The sequence below is a fragment of the Toxotes jaculatrix genome, chromosome 4, assembly GCF_017976425.1.
Source record: "Toxotes jaculatrix isolate fToxJac2 chromosome 4, fToxJac2.pri, whole genome shotgun sequence".
NCBI classification, from domain to species: domain Eukaryota; kingdom Metazoa; phylum Chordata; class Actinopteri; family Toxotidae; genus Toxotes; species Toxotes jaculatrix.
In genome coordinates, this window is record NC_054397.1 from 17033933 (window position 1) to 17052702 (window position 18770).

Sequence of the window (18770 nt, forward strand, 5' to 3'; positions counted from 1 at the left end):
AAACCAACAGAGAATTACAACTGGACTGCTCCCCTCGGGCTCTGAGGAGCTTTAAAACATTTTTCAGCTCGTTGTTTTCATTTTCTGGTCCACGACTCTCATCTAAATCCACTTTCCCTGCTCCACACAAAACTGCAAACAGACAAAGTTAGCAGCTAGCTGGTGCCTGAAGCCGTGCTACTACATTCACCAGCTTGGCTCGACATAAAGGAGATGGGGATGTAAATTTATCAGGTGGCAAGACACTTGATTCACAACCATGACACAACAAAGGAAAATTGCTCCATATCTGCTTGGTGTGTAAATTAGCAGCCTTGCTAATATGTTGACCATATCATCTTAAAATGAGGCTGAATATAAAATGGTTGATTATATGTCAATGTTGTGTTCACAACTTGTTTACACTGCTCCCCGAGATACCAAAACAAATCTGTGATTGCAGGTTTAATATGGCAAATGTCTTAAACAGCTGCCTACACATCCATCACACATGGAGTAACATTTTCTTTTATTTAGGTTGTCTGTTGACATGACAAGTGTCCAACAGTCACCCTCCTTTGAGCTCTGTTTTGGTTTCCACCAAGCAAACATCTGGTCTGCCAAATGCTCCTCCATGTTCACCAGTGAGTCTCTAACTGTGTCCGCCTGATGTTCAGTGCTGAGCAAATAAAGTATGTAGTGTCTTTATCAAACTTTTTTTTTTTTTTAGCAGGAAACAGCTGACTGCAATAAACAGTAACATTTCGAGGCTGTAAAACCAAAACAGTGAGCTGAAAGGTACTTAAACGCTCTGTGGAACTAAAGGTAATGATCAGGTGAAAATCCTCCATGGCTTCAACTCTTTGAGCAACTCCTTCCATATTATACTTGGTCATTTGTGCCACTGGTATTAAAAATATTAGAGTAGCTTTAATTGGATAGAATCAGCATCATGAAACTCGGCATTGTATGCACAAAGAGGAACTGCTCAACAAATGTGTTTTATATTTTGGACACATAACGAGACATTTTATCTCCATAATGAAAACAATAGTAATAAAAAGATATATAATAAAAAATATACATCTATGTAATGTCAGTGTGTGTCTCTGGTAAAGGTGTGTGTTGGGAGGTGTTGTCAGAGACCCCTAACGCTCTCTATCTCTCTCCCCCCTCTTTATCTCCACCCTCCCCTCTCTCTCTCTCTCTCTCTCCCTCTCCTTCTCTCCGTTTTTCTCCCCACCCCGCTCTCATTCCATCAGGTCCTCACAACAGCGTCAGGATCAGAGAAAGGGAGACCAGAAGTAACAGAGGAGCAACATCAGCATCACTGACAAGCATCTCCCTCACTGGGGGGGGAGAGAGAGGGAGAAAGAAGAGAGTGGTGGCAAGAGTGCGGAGAAAAGAAAAGAGAGGGAGCAAGACAGTGAGAAACAAGTTTTTGTTGTTTTTTTTTAGTTGAGAGGGAGGACAATTGAGAGAGAGAGAGAGAGAGAGAGAGAGAGAGAGAGAGAGAGAGAGAGAGAGAGAGAGAGAGAGAGAGAGCTTGGTGGGTGGCAGTGGGGGGACTGGGCGCACCATTTTCCCTTTTCTTTTTTGGGCTGTGAGCGCTGCCTACCTCCGCTCCTCTCCTTCTCCCCTCCTCTTCCTCCTCCTCTTCTTCCTTCTCTCTGCTCCTCTTCTCACCCCGACTCTCCTCTCCCCAGCGCCCGCCGTGGGGTCTCAGCTCTCCGTCTCCCTCCCCCCCTCCCTCGCTCCCTACCTCCCCCGAGCCCTGCTGGGAGCCTCCGGGCTGCTGCGCCGCAGGAGGATGTCTCGCAGGGAGTCTCCGCCGCCGCCCTCGCCACCTCCACCTCCGCAGCTGCTGGGAGTGCGGAGAGGAGAGGTAGAGTGCGAGGACCGTCCGGAGCGTGCCGAGCCGCTGTCCGACGCCGAGAAGGAGATCATCAAGGACACGTGGGCGCACGTCTACAAGAACTGCGAGGATGTGGGGGTGACTGTGCTCATAAGGTGAGTTTTGCCTGACGGTGAAAGGTGAGGATTTTCTTATCTCGGCGTGGGTAAACTTAAGAACAAGAGGTCAGTGAACACATCTTCTCAGATTAAGATGCGTAAATTTAAGGCTGTGTGAGTTGATTTTAAGCCATCAGTTCAGTTTCCCTGAACTCGACCCACAGGCTGTGGGTCTGTTTGAATATAGATTCTTTATAGTCACAGTGAAGCCTGGCACTTTCTCTAAGTCACGATCCAACGCATCCTTAATAGTCCGGTTAAAACGCATAAATATCGGGATCTCTCTCCTTATTTGTTCTTACATTTTAGAATTATGCTTTGGATTGATTTACCTCAAGCAGATAATGAAGTCCAAACTGAACCAGAGTCGAATTGAACCAGTAAACTGGTTTGAAAATTTCCTCCACATGATTTCAAATATAGTAATACTGCATTTTTTTTAGTGTGTAAAGGGAATCTTCTGAGATGTGGAATGTGACTAATGAGATTAAGAAACTGGCACTGATAGGAAACAGGTAGTGTACAGTGTATTAAAGGCTACTGTGCTGGTGTTTTGGTGGTTGCCAGTTCACTAATAATGTTTTACAGTTCTAAAAGTTTCTCAATTATTTGGTTCACTGGCATCTGAATGGACTGACCTATTTGCCAACTGTTGTCGTGTGGTAGGGTTTGACTACTAGAGCACAGAGCATAACTTCACGTGTGCCCAATTTCTGCAAATCCCTACTAAACCCCTGTCCAACAGTGATGGGTTGTGAGGAGAATTGTAGGTAAAGTTATGCCCGCAGGCCCAAAACAGCTTTTCCTGTACACAGTCATTACAAAAGGCACAGCTGTAAAATCATGATAAATGGTTTCTGAGAATCACAAAAACTCTGAAATGATTCTTTTTTTTATTGCCAGAATTTTGTCCATTAGCTCCAAAAAGAAAAAAAAAAAATTTTTCTGCCAGCAGAAAGTAGGAAACCTGGAAGTCTAAGGAAATGTGAAAAACCTTTTTGATAAGGAACTTTTACTGGAGTGGATGGGGAGCCATTTTGGAGCATGTTATCCATCCATGATGCCTCAACCATAGTCTTCACTTATAACAGTGGCCATTTTGAACCAGACTGAAGTTCTTCATTCACGTTTTGTCCTCACATTAATCACACCAAGCTCTCACCTAACCCCAACAATCTTGAACCTCAACCTCAACATAACCGTTTTCAACTTCACACTTTATCTCAAGGACTGTCAAGGCCTTGACCCTGCTGTGATTATTGTTTGTGCACCAAACACACTGTTTGATACTGTTGTGTATTGTATACACATTATAAAATCTTGGGATTTAGACAGCCATGTATATGTTTACAAAGTACCCATAGATTTAAATTCAAGTTGCCCCAATTGTCCCTGACTTTAGGTTGCCAAATAATTTGATACCTTTTTGATCATTATGAAGTCTCTCCTTATACCATGTTTTGAAAAACTTTTATGTAACTACATATTTACGGCTGTTTTTTTGTTCAGTGAAAGGAAGCATGCAGAGACGCACACAGAGAAAGACAGAGGAGTCCACAGTCTGTGTTTGCATGTAGAATCAGGAGATACTGACACATTAAGCAGGAAACCCAGTGATAACGATTAATGGAGAGACTGTTTTTTGCATAGGCCACACACACACACACACGCACACACACATACGCACGCACACACACACATGCACAGACACCATGTTCTGCTGTTCTGCACCCATTCCCTCAACCTCTCACCAATAACTGAGCTGTGACAAGTGTAGGGAAGGAGGGAACATTGCATTCCTCTCTCATTAGGATGCTGAAGAAAACAACTCTGTAGTCCATGTCTTCTTACACTTTGACGAGACACTCCACATCTCTGAGATGGTTAATATTCTGAATTTGTTCCTCCAGCATTTATATTTGGCTCGGGTATAATTAATGCATAGAAGACAGTTTAGGCATCATGAATTTACATCTTTGGACATACTGTAAGCATCTTGTTTTGGTATTATTCACGGCTCTTGCTCATCCATTCCTACTGTCTTCTTAAGTTGTCAGAAGATATCTGTAAACAGAAAATGAGACTTTTTTTTTTTCCAGGAGCATAATCTTCAACAGGCACTAATGCTCTGCGAAGCTTCACTGCAAAGTGTTGCCGACCAACTGGATGTAACACAGCTTGACTGTGTTTTTCCTGCTTCTTTTCATGTTTTTTTTCCTTTCTTTCTTTTTTTTTTAACATATCACAGAAGAAAGACTTGATTTGTTTGAATGTCCCCAGCTAAACTGTGTTTGTGTTACACTAGGAAAGCCTTTAAGGGCTTGTTAAAATGGACAGCAAGTTGTAGCCAAGGAGACCAGTGTGAGTGAGACAAACTGATTTTCGGTTTGGGATGACGAGAATCCCTGAGGGGAGAGAACGGAAGGGGAAGAGAGCATCTTTTGTGTGTGTGTGTGTGTGTGTGTGTGTGTGTGTGTGTGTGTGTTCTTATCTGTGGATGACAGCAAAACTTAAATGCCTCACTGTCTGTCTTCTCCTCTTTATTCCTTTTCTATTATTTACATGTCTTTCTTTCTCTCTTTCACCAATTTGACCCATTTTCTTGTCCCTTAATGAAAAGGTGACTTTTTCCTCCTTCCGTCTATCAGTCTGTTGTGATGACCATCAAAATCAATTATATCAAAGCTGTCAAGCACATTACAGATCCAGACTTCTCTTTTGTTCTTTCTCTTTTGTTGATACATATTGACAACTAGCTTCTCACAGCTAATGGGCAACAGAACAGACATAATGTGTCTGTTCTGTTTGTCTGACTTCAGTTTTTTTTAAAACTTCTTCCTGAACTTGAAAAAAAAAAAAAAAATATCAGTGAATGTTTGGCATTTTTGCTTGATAAAAGACTTAAATGCTAAATCAGTTATTAAAAGTGCTGTCAAGTAATTATCTGTCAATCTGCTAATTGATTTGACCCATTGTTTCAGCACTTTACACGGCACTTTTATTATTCCATCTCTGTGCGATGCACAAAGACTGTAATTATCAACAGTTGGCTGGCAGTTCCTCAGTTAACCAGCATAACCTGAGGCTGACGCTGGGTCAGGGTCTTGCACGGCTGAGATCTTTTTTTTGAGATCAGTGCGCAACATCCCCCATGTGAACACGGATTTGCATTTTTATGTCGATCCATCTGCCTGGATGCATGGAGAGAACAGACAGTGACAATAGCCTCAGTTGATCTCACCAATGCGTACAAATGCAATTGCACCAAAGAGTGAGTGCACCCCAGGCATCAGCAGAATGGTGCATATAGCAGCTTTGTGAATACAATCAAACCCTGCGTACTTTGACTCAAAAGATATAGTGCTGATGGGAGGATTCAAACACATTTTCATGAAGATAAGAAGAAAGATATTTTGTCACAATGAAAAAACGAATGCTTTCCTGCTGTATTTGTAAGAGGACTCAAAAATGGGAGTATTCACTGTATATGCTTAGTAGTATCAGATGAAGCAATCACCACCAAAACACTCAGGCAGGAAGCATTTTTTAAACTTAACTTACACAGATACAATATGAAAAAGACAACAGTCAAAACCAGACATGTTGACATGCTGGTGGCACTAGAGGAAAAGTCAGGAAATCACCAAAGTCAGCAGGATTCATCCTCTGGGGAACATGAATATTTGTACAAAGGTTCAGGGCTGACTGACAAGCAGAAAAACATTACTGTCTGCAGAGGCCAGCATTTTCAGAAAGTTTCACAAGCAAATGCCTTTTGATAACCATTATCTCACAAGACTTTTTTTTCTGATTGTACAGTTATTTGATTGTAGGTCCTCCATGATCAGATCTATGTGGGGTCTTTTTTATTTCTCAATAATTAAACCAACTGTATGATGTCATAGAGACTGCCTCATGAAAAAGACGTCCTTGAAGTTCCAGCAGTGAGGCTCAAGGTTGTTCATGGTACTCCAAAGAATTATAAAAACCCTTCTAGTCTAATCAAAGTGTGATTAACAAGCCCTGCTAATTCCTCTGATGACTTCATTTAAATGCAGAGACAGGTGCAAGAATGTGTTCGGAGCTCTCCAAAGTACTAAGCACCGGTACTCCTCTCACACAGGGACAAAATGTTTCCCACCATGCCGAAACCAAGCTGTCACTGTGATCCACGTTTTTCAGCCTTGCAAGTGGCATTGATGTACTGATGGTAATGTCCTTCTGTCAGGTGACTGGTTTTTCTGACTAGTCAGTGGTTCTGTCCAGATTAGGTCCAGATTGAAATATATCAACTGTTGATTGGATTGAAATTTTGTACAGATATGCACGTTTCCTAGAGGACACTGGGAAAGAGCAGTGCAGTCCTTCAAACTGCCTTATTTTAAGAAAACATACTTTCTACTGCACAATATTGGTAAACCATTCAATTATTAAATTCTGAGGGTCATAAGATCCAACTTAAAAGGGATGGTTTGGACTTACATACACTGAAACAGCAGATAAAAAAAAAGGTTTCCTGTACTTAGTGATTTGCCTGTTGCATATTTTCCTTTAACATGCCTTGGCTGCAGGGGATTAAATATTTATCATTCTTACACAAGAGGACAAGCACAAAAAGAAGAACTCTGTTTTTCTTCAAAGAAAGCATCAGAGCAGCACCCAGTTTTCCTAAAGCGCTGCAGTTAACTTTCATGTTAGTCTAAGCAGAACAAGAGCTATTAGACATGCGGTATTATTCCTGTCACCGAGGAAAAAAGTGTGTGAAAGTATAGTGACAGTTGGTAGAGCCAAGCTAGAAATGCTACAGGCAAGCTGGGCCTTTGTAGGCCTAGCATGACATAGGATCTGGGGGATGTGGATGTAGTGTAGCAGTGCTGCCAAGGACCAAACTCCAACTGGGAAATAACTATACTAGCAATTCTAGTCAGCTGGAGGACTGACAAGATTTAAAGTGGGTCAGAGCATAAGTGTGTGTGTGTGTGTGTGTGTGTGTGTGTGTGTGTGTGTGTGTGTGTGTGTGTGTGTGTGTGTGAATCCATCAGTCAGTGTTTGTCTGTAAAGTTCTAAAACTCTGTTATCTATACTCTGCATTGTTGTCATTGTACTTAATCTGTCAAATTTTCTCGCACACCCCCTTAGCTAAGCTTGAGGAAATTTTCTTATTTCTTTGGCATATACTCTTGCCTCTGTCATACTGAGCCGCTGTGAGTGCAAAGTCAGCTGTGATGAAAACTGTCAAACCCCTGAATTAAAACAGGTCTTTGTAACTAGAACCCCACAAGACAATTTACATTTTCTTTGTTTATCTCTCAGCTCCCAGGATGGTTCGAGAAGGGAATTTACTACATCTGCACCTGAAATAACTCCTTAAAAAATATCTTTAAACACACACAAATATAAGCGTTGTTTTCTTCCACATCACGAGTCTTTGATGCAGAGCAGAGTTTTGAAAAGCTCTGGAGTGAAACTCGGCAAGGAACAGTTATATTCTCTGGTACACAGAGAACAGCTGAGACTGTTTCTCAGGTTTATAAGAGCAGGTCAGGACAGACTAGCTGCACTACATTTTTCATCATAAGCAAACTATTTTAGGGAACACCGCTTTGGTCCAGTCTGCAACATTTCTACAGCTATTAGGTGTATCACAGTGAAATTTCGTTTAGACATTCACGGAGCCGTGAAGATGAATCCTTCTTACTTTAATAATACTCTGACTTTACATCTAGCATCATCAGTTTGTTAAACTAACCAACTCTGAGTACAGCCTCATAAAGATGCTAGTGTGGGTGCACACTCCAAGCCTTGTTAATCTTCATAAGAAAAGGTGGCAAATATTAACAACAAAGAGCAAACTAAGCCTCGTAACAGTTAGGCCTTTATCAGATATACACCATGTTATGTAAATATGCATATAAGGCAATTTTAAATGTTGGTCTCATGGATGAATAAGTGCCCAATTCACTTTTACATACAAGTGGTCTCTCTAGGTTGGAACTTCCAACACTTAAATATCGTCAGATTAAGGTGAAGGATACAGCAGCACATGGTTCAGTCTAAACAGAGAAATATCAAATATACAGTATGTATGCAGCTCTCAACATTCATGAGTATGATGCTGTGGAAACTGAAAAATATTATCCAGCTTTTTAATCTGCTTAATACCGAGACTTCAGTAGGTGTCTTTCAGGTTGATCCACTTGCATAAATAGCACCAAACATGCCTGAAAATCAAACACCTCTCTTCAGCACACCTGCATCAAATTAGTCTCAAAGAGACTGATCAAACTTAACCATCAGGGTCTCGGAGGCACTGCGGCATTGTAAAGGTTTCTGCCAGGCACTTCCTGTCACACTGATGGTGCAGAGGCGAATTACACACTTTACAGACGTGAAAAAGCACATGTGAGTTGAGAGTCTGAGTTGAACTCCACTATGCTCAGAAAAACTACTTACTAAGGAAGAAAATCACCAGACTCATTACAATTTATGTCATGCTGTGCATTTAAAGGCTTCAGGGAATTGTTTGCATCATTGGACTCTGAGTCACCTTTTTTTTTTGTAATATGGAAAAGAGTGACTTTGTAGCCCTGGGTCATTCATTTCAAGCATGAGTCCCCATGTTCTTTGGTCAAATGTTGTGATACATGCACAGTTCCAATTACAATAGATTTCCACTGGATTTCTTATGGGACTTCTAAAGGGATTTGTTCCAGTTAAGCCTAATAGATGTCACAGCTATCATCTTTACTGCCAACAACAATTCACAAATAAATAGTAACAACAGTGTTACATGAAGATGAGGTTCTTGTTTGTGTAATATGCTTGTGGTTTTATTTCTCTCTGTATTCAGGATTTTTAAAGCGTGTCTTTCTTCTTGCACTCTTTGTGAAATTCCTCCAAAAAATCAGTACACGACCAGAAAATTATACACAGCAGGAGTATTTTCCCTCTGCTCATTTCTAATTCCTCCTCTCACTTTTCTCAGCCTTTCTTCACATGTAAACCACTGAAGAAAAAAGCAGCCAAGAAAAACAGAAATCCAAACATTTGGATCATGGCTTATTGTCACCTCACAAGACATCTGTTACATTTCTGCTATAATTACCTGGCCTGCTCAAAAGGGACAGGATTTGAGAGGTTTACCAAACTTTATTATATTCCTGTTGGCCAACAAAGGAGGCCATAGATTACTTCATGTGTCTTTGTAAGATTCATTTGTTGTTAGAATCTTGCCTTTATTATATATAACCCGTGTAACCCTGACAGTTGGTCCAGTTGAGTCGCAACTTGAATTTATTGTTGTTGTCTGTGACTCGCAACTATATGAGCCCATGAATTTTAAAACTTTTGCTCTAAAAGTAGAGGATGTATCTATTTGTGTGCACTCTGTGTTGATAAATGAGGCCCAAAGTTGAAGCAGGATAAGCCATATTTTGTTCAAAACATTTTCTGACTTCATTTTGTTCCAAGTTATTTCTTTTCTCCTCTTTACATGCAGCAGCACAAACTACTTCATCTCACTACATCAGACTACATGAAGTGGTTTGTCTTGCTTCTATAATAGTGATGTTTTGTGCGGCTGGCACTGTTGAAATACAGCAGACATGCTGCTTTTCTTTTCCAACACCACTATTACCCAGATTATTAGGGCAGGTGAGGAGAGGAAAATTGTCTGCCCACTGTTTTAAAGGAATAGTTCAATATTATGGGAAATATGGGTTTTTTTTTGCTTTCTTGCTGATAGACCCTCATATCTGTATGGCAAATTGTTATTTTTACATGCTGGGGTCATCATCTAGGAACCTGTTACATTTTTTTACCCTTTTAATCCATACATGCAGACAAATTTCACTGGATAATTAAAAATTCTAGATCAGAAGTCAGGGATTCATTAAAGTCATTAGAATTAATTGATTTTATCCATCCAATTGCTGCCGAGATACTCAATCTGTCTAGACAAAAGTTAGTTGACTAAGTCTAATGTGATTGGGGCATTTTTTTTTTTACCTCCTTAGGTTCTTTGTGAACTTCCCATCAGCCAAACAGTACTTCAGCCAGTTCCAGGACATGGAGGATCCAGAGGAGATGGAGCGAAGCAGCCAACTGCGGCACCACGCCTGCAGGGTGATGAACGCCATCAATACTGTGGTGGAGAACCTCCATGACCCAGAGAAGGTGTCGTCAGTGCTGGCCCTGGTGGGAAAGGCCCATGCTATCAAACACAAGGTGGAGCCTATGTACTTCAAGGTAACTTCAGGAAATAATCCACACTCTGACACTAACAAACTCTGTCAGCCTGCCACACTCTGCTTGTCTTTGCTCTGTGATTTTCTGTATTTCCCAGAATTATTGCTGCCAACTTTCCCTTAAATTACATTTCTAGATTTCTAGTTTCAGCCACTGGATTGGTGTGCCCACGAAACAAAGTGGACTGTTCACTGAAAGAAAATTATCAAGCTCTGTCTTTCCTGCATTGCACCTGAAAAAAAAATCTCATTACCGATCTAATATCACAGGGGACTCTTCTGCCTATTTAAATCTACTCAGGCCAGAAAATCACATTCCTCTACTTCTTTATTATGTTTCAAATGAAGCTATCATCTGTTTGCACTCTTTCATACACAAAAAAATGTGTATGAAAGAATTTTATGGGGCAAACAAATAGGTCTTACCCATGCCTCTTTTTATTTTTGATCAGTCATGTTCTGTTTTATGTAAAAATTATAATGCAATCATATGAGAGAGACATTTTGTCTACAAATCCAGCATGATTCAGGAGTTCATTTCACCGGGTTAATTGGATAAAACCATATAGCAGCAATTACAAAAAAATAAATAAACATAAAATAACATGAAATAAATAAATAAAAGAAAACAGCTGTAAAATCATTTCAGAGATAACAGTGCTGAAAACCTATGGGGGCAGAAAAACACAGAATCAGAATAAGTATCATCAAAAATGTTTAAGATCCAGTGTTTAATTTAGACCATATGGTTGCATAATTTTCAATGTGAAACTCCAATATGCTTCCTTCTTCATCTGATTGAAGAGGGGAAGCATATGCTTCCCCTCTTCAAGTCTTTTGAAACTCGTCTGCAGTTGGTTCATAAATGCAGCTGTGAAGAGAACACACTGCCGCCATTTAAGCACCACTGACTCCCGCTTGCCTTTAGAATACATTTTAAGATTGAATTGATCAGTTTTTGAAAGAGTCATTACATGGAATAGTCCTGATTTGTATTTCCTGAACTCTTCACCCACCCGTGCAAGGGTGAACTCTTAAGTTCATTATTTAGTTGTCATTTTAGTAATTATTTATCATGATGGTGGTCATCATGGTGAACGTGTTGCAACAACACTATTAGCTCTGAAATTATTACTGCTATTAGTCAAGAACATTTTGTTGAAGTTGAGAATAACACTGACATATCATCACTGCTTAAGCACAAAAAGCTGCTTATTTACCTCATTATTATTTATGGCTACTTTAAGGTAAAAGAAAATTCTCAACACAAGATTCAACTTGTGTTTCCTCAGCTTTTCAACTACATCTTGTGGCCCTCTTCAATAGATGGCGTTGTCATGGAGATGGTTTAGTTTGCTACTGCACATCCTGAAGTACGGCATTTTGGTCATACAACTGGCTGTCGTATGTGGCGGGGTGGGTCACTGGATGGCCAGTGGACAGCAGGAATAAATATCAGAAATATCAAGGAGGCCATTGACGTTTGACAGGGGTTACATCCCCCCGCCCCCCATATATATGACCACCTGTTAATCACACAACCCAAATACTATACTCACATCCCATGATAACAACCTAGCTGTCTCCATGTGGCTAAAATTTTTGGAAACACAAAGTAAATGGATGTTGTGTTGAGAACGTTTTTGCAAAATGCAATTCATTATATTTAAGTATGTTTGTAACAACTTTCTTGCCACCCAGGCATGACACTTGAGGAGCTTTTGCATGTTCTCAGAGACTGTCATTGCATAGCTGTAACACAGCTGCTCATCTACATTTAAATTCAGCTTTCTCTTTTTATTTTTGTGCTCCCTTTATATCTACTACTTTTTCACTCCACACCTGTGTTGTCCTTTCTCTCTACTTATGTTATTTTCATTCCCTTTGTATTGCTTGTCCACCCACTGCTTTCATGTTTTACTCTTATCATTTTCAATTCTCACCTGTCTCGCCCACTTTTCTGTAACAGTGAATTGGATTTTTTTCCCCCCACCGCTTCATTTCCACTTTACCTACCGAACACTGTTTCTCTGCATCACTCTCTTCTCCCTCCAACCGCCATTAACTTGATAGCCACGCTCTCTCTATCCCCCTCTCTGTCTCATACCATTTCCCTCTTTTTTTCTATGTTAATCAAGTTTCTTTCTCACCCTCCTTCTTCCCAGATCCTGAGCGGCGTGATGCTGGAGGTGTTTTCTGAAGATTTCCCAGAATTCTTCACGGAAGAGGTGCAGATGGTGTGGACCAAACTGATGGGGGCGCTGTACTGGCACGTGACTGGGGCCTACACAGAGGTGGGCTGGCTCCAGGTCTCCAGCTCAGCAGTGTGAAGAGTTAGGAAGAAGAGTGGGTAAATGAGTTTCCAGTGGACTTAATGAAAAGAAAAAAATTATGTGTTTCTATTAATGTAAAATGTGGAAAGAGATGAGTGGGATTGCAAGGGGTTCTGTGAGGATGGTTTCACAGACATGGATAAGATTAATGTGGTAATCCGTGCAACTCTGTACATTATTTTGTTGACATTTTGGTGCTAAGCCTTTGTTGCTGTGGTGTTTCTGCATCGCACTTCCCAGAGATCACTTCGACACCAAACGATGTAGCCATGTCATGTTACTTTCCTAATGAAGTTTTAGCTTATGTTAGTGGTGCTTTGCTGTGTGTCTGTAGCCACGGAGGCGATCACTGCTCATGCTAACTATCCAGTTCTTCTGCTGTTTATTCCAGACAAACTGCTACCAAAAATATATAACACATCACTTCCTCTGTAGCATGGGATCTTCCCCATTAAAGATCTACCAAGTGCTTATACAAATCCAAAAGCTTTAATGACCTGGTAGATTTTTTTTTCCTGTTTTTTGGTCTGTTATAGTCATTGTCAACTGACCCTTTGCTAAGGCCTACCTGACAGGCCTGTCAAGCTTTCCAGTTTGGCACAGCACATATAGTTTACAGTGACAACTGAGGTAAACTGATCAATTAAAATTCTTAGTAATGTTTCAAACAAATGTTCCTTGATTACATACGAGGCAGACAAAAGCAGGTGTATACATCATTTCCAGCTGACTTTGCCATGTGTAATCACAACTGTGGCTAGCCGATTTCATCAGTTACTGCAAGCTAGGCAATTAATATTGGATGCAAGTTATAATTGTAAGTGATTTGCTAAAAGCTAAAACTAAATGTCCACAATCCATGTAGGAGAAATGAAAATAAATAATTTTTGTATTGCAAGGTAGGCAGTTAGTCCTAGTGTTGTAGTGTAATAAGACAGGGACAAATACACTGTATTAAAGTATTTTAAGGAAAATGAAAAATGATTATAGTGGGGAAATACTACAAAATTTAACTACAACATGTAACCCTACAAACTAACGTGGTTAGCTAATGATGCGCACCTTATCCTTGACTCTAGGTCACTACATAGTATCCTAGTGAGACAGACATGCCAATGTTTGCAGCTCAAACACAGTTCATCATAAACTTTATGAAAAAGTAATTGTAATGAAAAATACACCATTCTCTCCAAACTCTGTATGCTAATTTCATTACATGTAAAGGAATCCAAAGCTTGACAGGCTTGTCAGGCCCATTTACCTAAGGTATGACTGGACAATCGCTGTTCAGGGTAGGGTTTTAGTGAACGGTCAGTTTGGGATGTCAGAAACAGACATTTATTTATACAAAAATGTTGCGGATTATTACTTTACAGCGTTCATTTCTGTGGAAACCTGCGGTGTGAGAAGCATCTTCCGGCTAAGCCGCACAAATGCATACACTTCATGATATTTTGAACGAAAGATTAAGAAATGTTTAGACAAAGAATGATTTTTAAGCTATGAAAGGGGGCAGGTAGTTGTTGAAGCCCCGGCTACGGGACCATGGAGCTGCTGACTGTTAATAGATTTGTTGTGTCCTATTACAGTATATCCTCATGTTTAGGGGACTTGTGCCCCTTTCTCTCTCTATTGATGCATTGCGTGCTCAATGTCTTGTTTAACTTTACTGAGGTGTTGTTTGTATAAGTGTACAGTGGGCAAGTGTGCATACTCTTCTGCCTTTGTTTTCAACTCATTCGCACGTTGATTTGTTGACGTGTTGAAGAGGGCTGTTTTTTTCTTTGCTATAAGTCTTGGACTACCAACAAAGCTTTCATCTTTTTCTTACCTATCACTTTCATTATGTAAACACACATTGTGAGGGAAAATATCAGCAGGTGGACACAGTCAGTAACCATACATGTACACATTCACACAGGCATGCTATAAGACCTCTCCTGTACTAATATTTACAGGACTGTCACTTAGTTTACCTCTTCAAAATCCCATCAGAGAGACGTGCTGCATTAAAGGCTCCATTAAGGGCTTTAGAAACTCACTTTGGAGGTCTGCGGAGAACATGTCAGCTTTAGAAGCGCCATCAGGCTGTTTCATTGGTCTTCTGACCAATCCAACACAAGAAATGATATCCAGATACATATAAATACATGTAATGCATAATTTAAATTGTATTGCCAATGCTCTAACACAATGGATGATTTCTTCATATTTGACAAGGGAAATGGTGTAAGGTTAATGTTATTTTTCCCCGCACATTTCTCCCAAAAACTCTGCAGACATCGTATTTAGTTTTCTGTCCCTCTTCAAACATACCGCATATTGTCAAACTAACTTTCTTTACCTTACTTAACCTCAACTCCTTGTCACCAGCACACGCACTGCTGTTTGCAGATCCCATCTGTGAGTTGCTCTCCAGTCAATTCCCAAACATACACAGCAAATCTGTTTAGGATGGACATTTGATCCAATCTTCGGTTTGCATCTGCTCCTGTGACGTCCTGTATCTCCCATCTGAACCCCCCTTGGCATCGGCATCTGGCATTAATGAGGAAGTAATGAGTCTCCTTTACTCCTCATTTGGTCATTCATCTACTGTAACTTCCCATTGCCTCCGTTAGGGCCGCGTCACTGAGAACAAAAACAATTATGAGTGGACAGATGGTCTTAAAGCCACCACACCATGGCAGCCATTCACAACAATATTTTAGAAAAATCTCTTTCATTCACGTGGACAAAAATAAATTTGGTTATATTCAATGATAAATATAAGAAATAAAAATATTTACATAGTGTTTTAAGTGACTTCCTGAGGGTATTAGTTACACATTATGTCTTGCCTTACACCACTGGTTTTCAAACTTTTCCTATCATGCTCCCCATTTCACGGCCCCCTAGTGTGGAAATTGATTGGCTTTTTATGAACCAGGAAGAATATTCGGAAGAAAAAGGAGCCAAGATCAGTTTGATTGAAATAACATTATCAAAAATGTGAACTGCATGTTTCTAATTAGTTAGCTAATTAGTTTCTGTTACATAAGTGCAAGTTCAAACTTGCACAAAAAAGTGTTGACAGTGGACTCGAGAAAAAGATCAGCTGTTTCTCTTTTCCTCAATGTCAAACTGAATGCATCTTGCTAACCTGACTCCTGAGCACTCTTGCTTCATTATCGTTCACAAATAAATCTGATTTATAGACCTTTTCACAGCAGACATTTGCATGTGTCAAACACAGGTGTAAGTAATAACATTAACCGTGATTCTGATCCAGGAATCATTGCAATGCAGCAATTAAAACGCAATTAGATACACCTGTGTTTGACACGTCAAAATGTCTGCAGGTCTGTTCAACTTTGGCTTCACTCCCTGTCTTTCTCCTGGTCATATGTGCTTCCTCTGTAATGGCTCTCAGACCAAACTGTTACATCGGCAGTAAGTGTGTTTCCATCCACCTGGTCTTATGCATGCAATTTGTGCATTAAAAAACCTGGAAAAGTTTTTTTTTTTTTTTTTTTTTTTTGGCTGATGATTTTTATGCTACATTTGGATGAAAAGGAAAAGTTTTGGGCATTTTGCTGACAGATCTATCCAGGCTGAGTTATGCTAAATATCTCCAATTATCTCCTTTGAAATCTCATTATAGTTTAATATAAATTGGTGAATCGAAGCCAAGAACAGCTCTCACAATTTTTAAAATCCCATTATCACAAATTAATATCTTGTTTTCTCATGAGCTCAATATAACAGAGTTTTATTTCTATGAGATAATGAGATAATTAACCCGCTATGACAAGACTTGGCTATCTTGAGATAACAAGATTACGTGTTAACATGATCTTGAGATAAAAGGATCAAAACAATAATTGCAACCACAGCCACTCTCAGCTTCAGTATGCGCAAAGACTGACCATTTACTTACAGCTCTTGTAGAAGTTTATGAAAGCTCCCATTAAACAAGCTCCTTTCAAACTGAACTGGAGAGTCGTAAGCCTGTGTCACACAGTGTAAAGTCAGATAGGTGGATAAAAATACACACAGGAGTCAAACAAAGCTCAAGTTAAACTATTTCCACTTTGGCTCAAATAGCTCTGGAGACAGTAAAGCTGCTGTCTGTCATAAAGGATCCGTTTCAAAATACACAACAGTCCCATTCTTTGCCCAACTCCTGACGTCAGTGTCCCTCTGAGGTCAGACCTCAAGCGGCTCGAGGTTCAGGAATATTTTTGTTACGAAGAGTTTCCCTGACGTCTTGTTTATTCAATACTGTGTTGTGTGAAACCCATCTGCAAACACACTCACACAAAATGGAGATGTGCCATTTCTTTGCTAAGCTGCAGGTTTTGTGTCCCTTTTCGTCTACATGCAGCATGTTCCTCGTCACACTATAAAAACACACACACACCCACACGCACACCCACAAATTATGTGCAGACGCATCCCAATCACTTGTGCTCAATTGCTTCATGTCTTTGCTCCCTCAAACACACTCATAGTCTTGTATTACATTTGCAGAGCTGGGCATGTCCTCGCATGCCAAGTGTTCTACAGCAGCACTTAATCCAATATATATTTTCAATCATTTTAAGCTGAAAATTACACAAACCTTCCTTTGCTCATTAATTCATTTCACACATTCATTCTCTTCCAGCAAATAAGGGCATCACAGCATATGTGGAACTATGTGTTTTTGTTGTGAAATGTTTCTGTCTATCAGTTGAAAAGTTAGGACTTTATATTTTTCTAAATATAACTATGAGAAGGAATCTATGTATTTGAATACCGTATATGAATATGTCATTGTATACTGCATTGTTGGTGGGAGCGAGTGCAGTGGCTTTGTAGTGTTTTGAGCATGTTTGCACAGCCTACCACAAACTTGTATCTTTGCAGAACCTGGTAAAAATGAATCATGACCATCAATAAAATATACTTGTAAATTTGTCTGTGTCCAGTCCTGACTGAGGTTTTCGTTACACACAAGGGACAAGCAGAAGATGACCTTAAGTCAGCACTCAGGCTTAAATGAATCAGATGCATCAGTGGTGAAATAAACAGCTTCCAGTCAAGAAGAGAAGACAGAAGCTAACTAAGGAGTGTGGCTGGTGCAACTGCTTGACCGCACTCTGAATGCAACATCAGATGATGTTGCATTCAGGTTACATCACCTGAAAAAAGAAAAAAAAATGCATTTGTACATTTTACATTTTTTTGTCCAGACTGATTTGCAATGTGGGAAAGAGTAGGATTAAAGTCACCTCCTCAATCACAGAAGCTTCAAGTAACAGAGAGATCAGGCTAAAATGAGCCGCTTGAAATGTGTAAAGCTGAACCACCAGTTTCATTTATCCCTGAAGGCTCACTGAGAACAGACATAAAGCAAGGAATTAAAATGAGTTTCAAATCAAACTGAAAGTTGAATTGTCTTTACTTTTTGTATAAGGAAATAAAAACCATAAAGGTCCTGTGGCCACTGGGCATATCTTTTCATTTTTCCTAAAACGATAGGACTGTTTCTCAAAATATTTCTCATGTCACCATCTGCTGCTTATCTGGGTCCAGGCAACTGCTGCCCTGTCCACAATGCAAAGAAGTCCTATGGCACCTCCCACGGGTGGTGGGCCCATGGGAGGTGGTGCCACCCAGAGGGGGGCTCAAAGCCACGACCCCGAGAGACTGAGACAAACATTTGTGGAAACAGAAATTGATACTGGAGGGCCTGCACTGCACAAAGACATGCTGCTGACATATGTGGTTTGCTACTGACTGGATAGTTATAGCCCTGTAGTCTGCAAATGTTAATACAAGACAATTTTATTTCCCTCTTTTTCCAAAAGCACACATTGAAGCATTTAACATTTCTGTCTGTTTACAACAAACATTGGGTAGAGCCCTTTTAAGTTTGTGTTCCACAGGGAAAAGGGAAGCTAAGGCTAACTAGCTTTCATTAATTAGCCTAATTTGCTGATGTTAGCTCTTGTTGATGTCATGTCAGCACCTGCTGGGTCACCGGCAGATTGCACACACTTGCACACGCTCAGTGTCAAAACTCAAAGCAAGTCCTGTAATCTCAGCACGTACAGAGAAACGTACGTAGTCACAGAGTACTCAAATCACAGATAGTACAATCAAATCATAAAGACATTAAGACAAAACATAGATGAAGGACAAAAAAATTACACTGACAAATATAAGAGGGTTT

At 40.1% G+C, this 18770-nt stretch overlaps 1 protein-coding gene across 1 annotated transcript; it reads left to right on the plus strand.

The window, feature by feature from the left end:
- Positions 1 to 1789: 1789 nt before the first annotated feature.
- cygb2 (cytoglobin 2) lies at positions 1790 to 12568 on the plus strand. Its single transcript, XM_041036573.1, has 3 exons — positions 1790 to 1989; positions 10008 to 10239; positions 12404 to 12568. Exons 1-3 carry the CDS (start codon positions 1790 to 1792, stop codon positions 12566 to 12568), a joined length of 597 nt encoding a protein of 198 aa, XP_040892507.1.
- The last annotated feature ends 6202 nt before the right edge of the window (positions 12569 to 18770 follow it).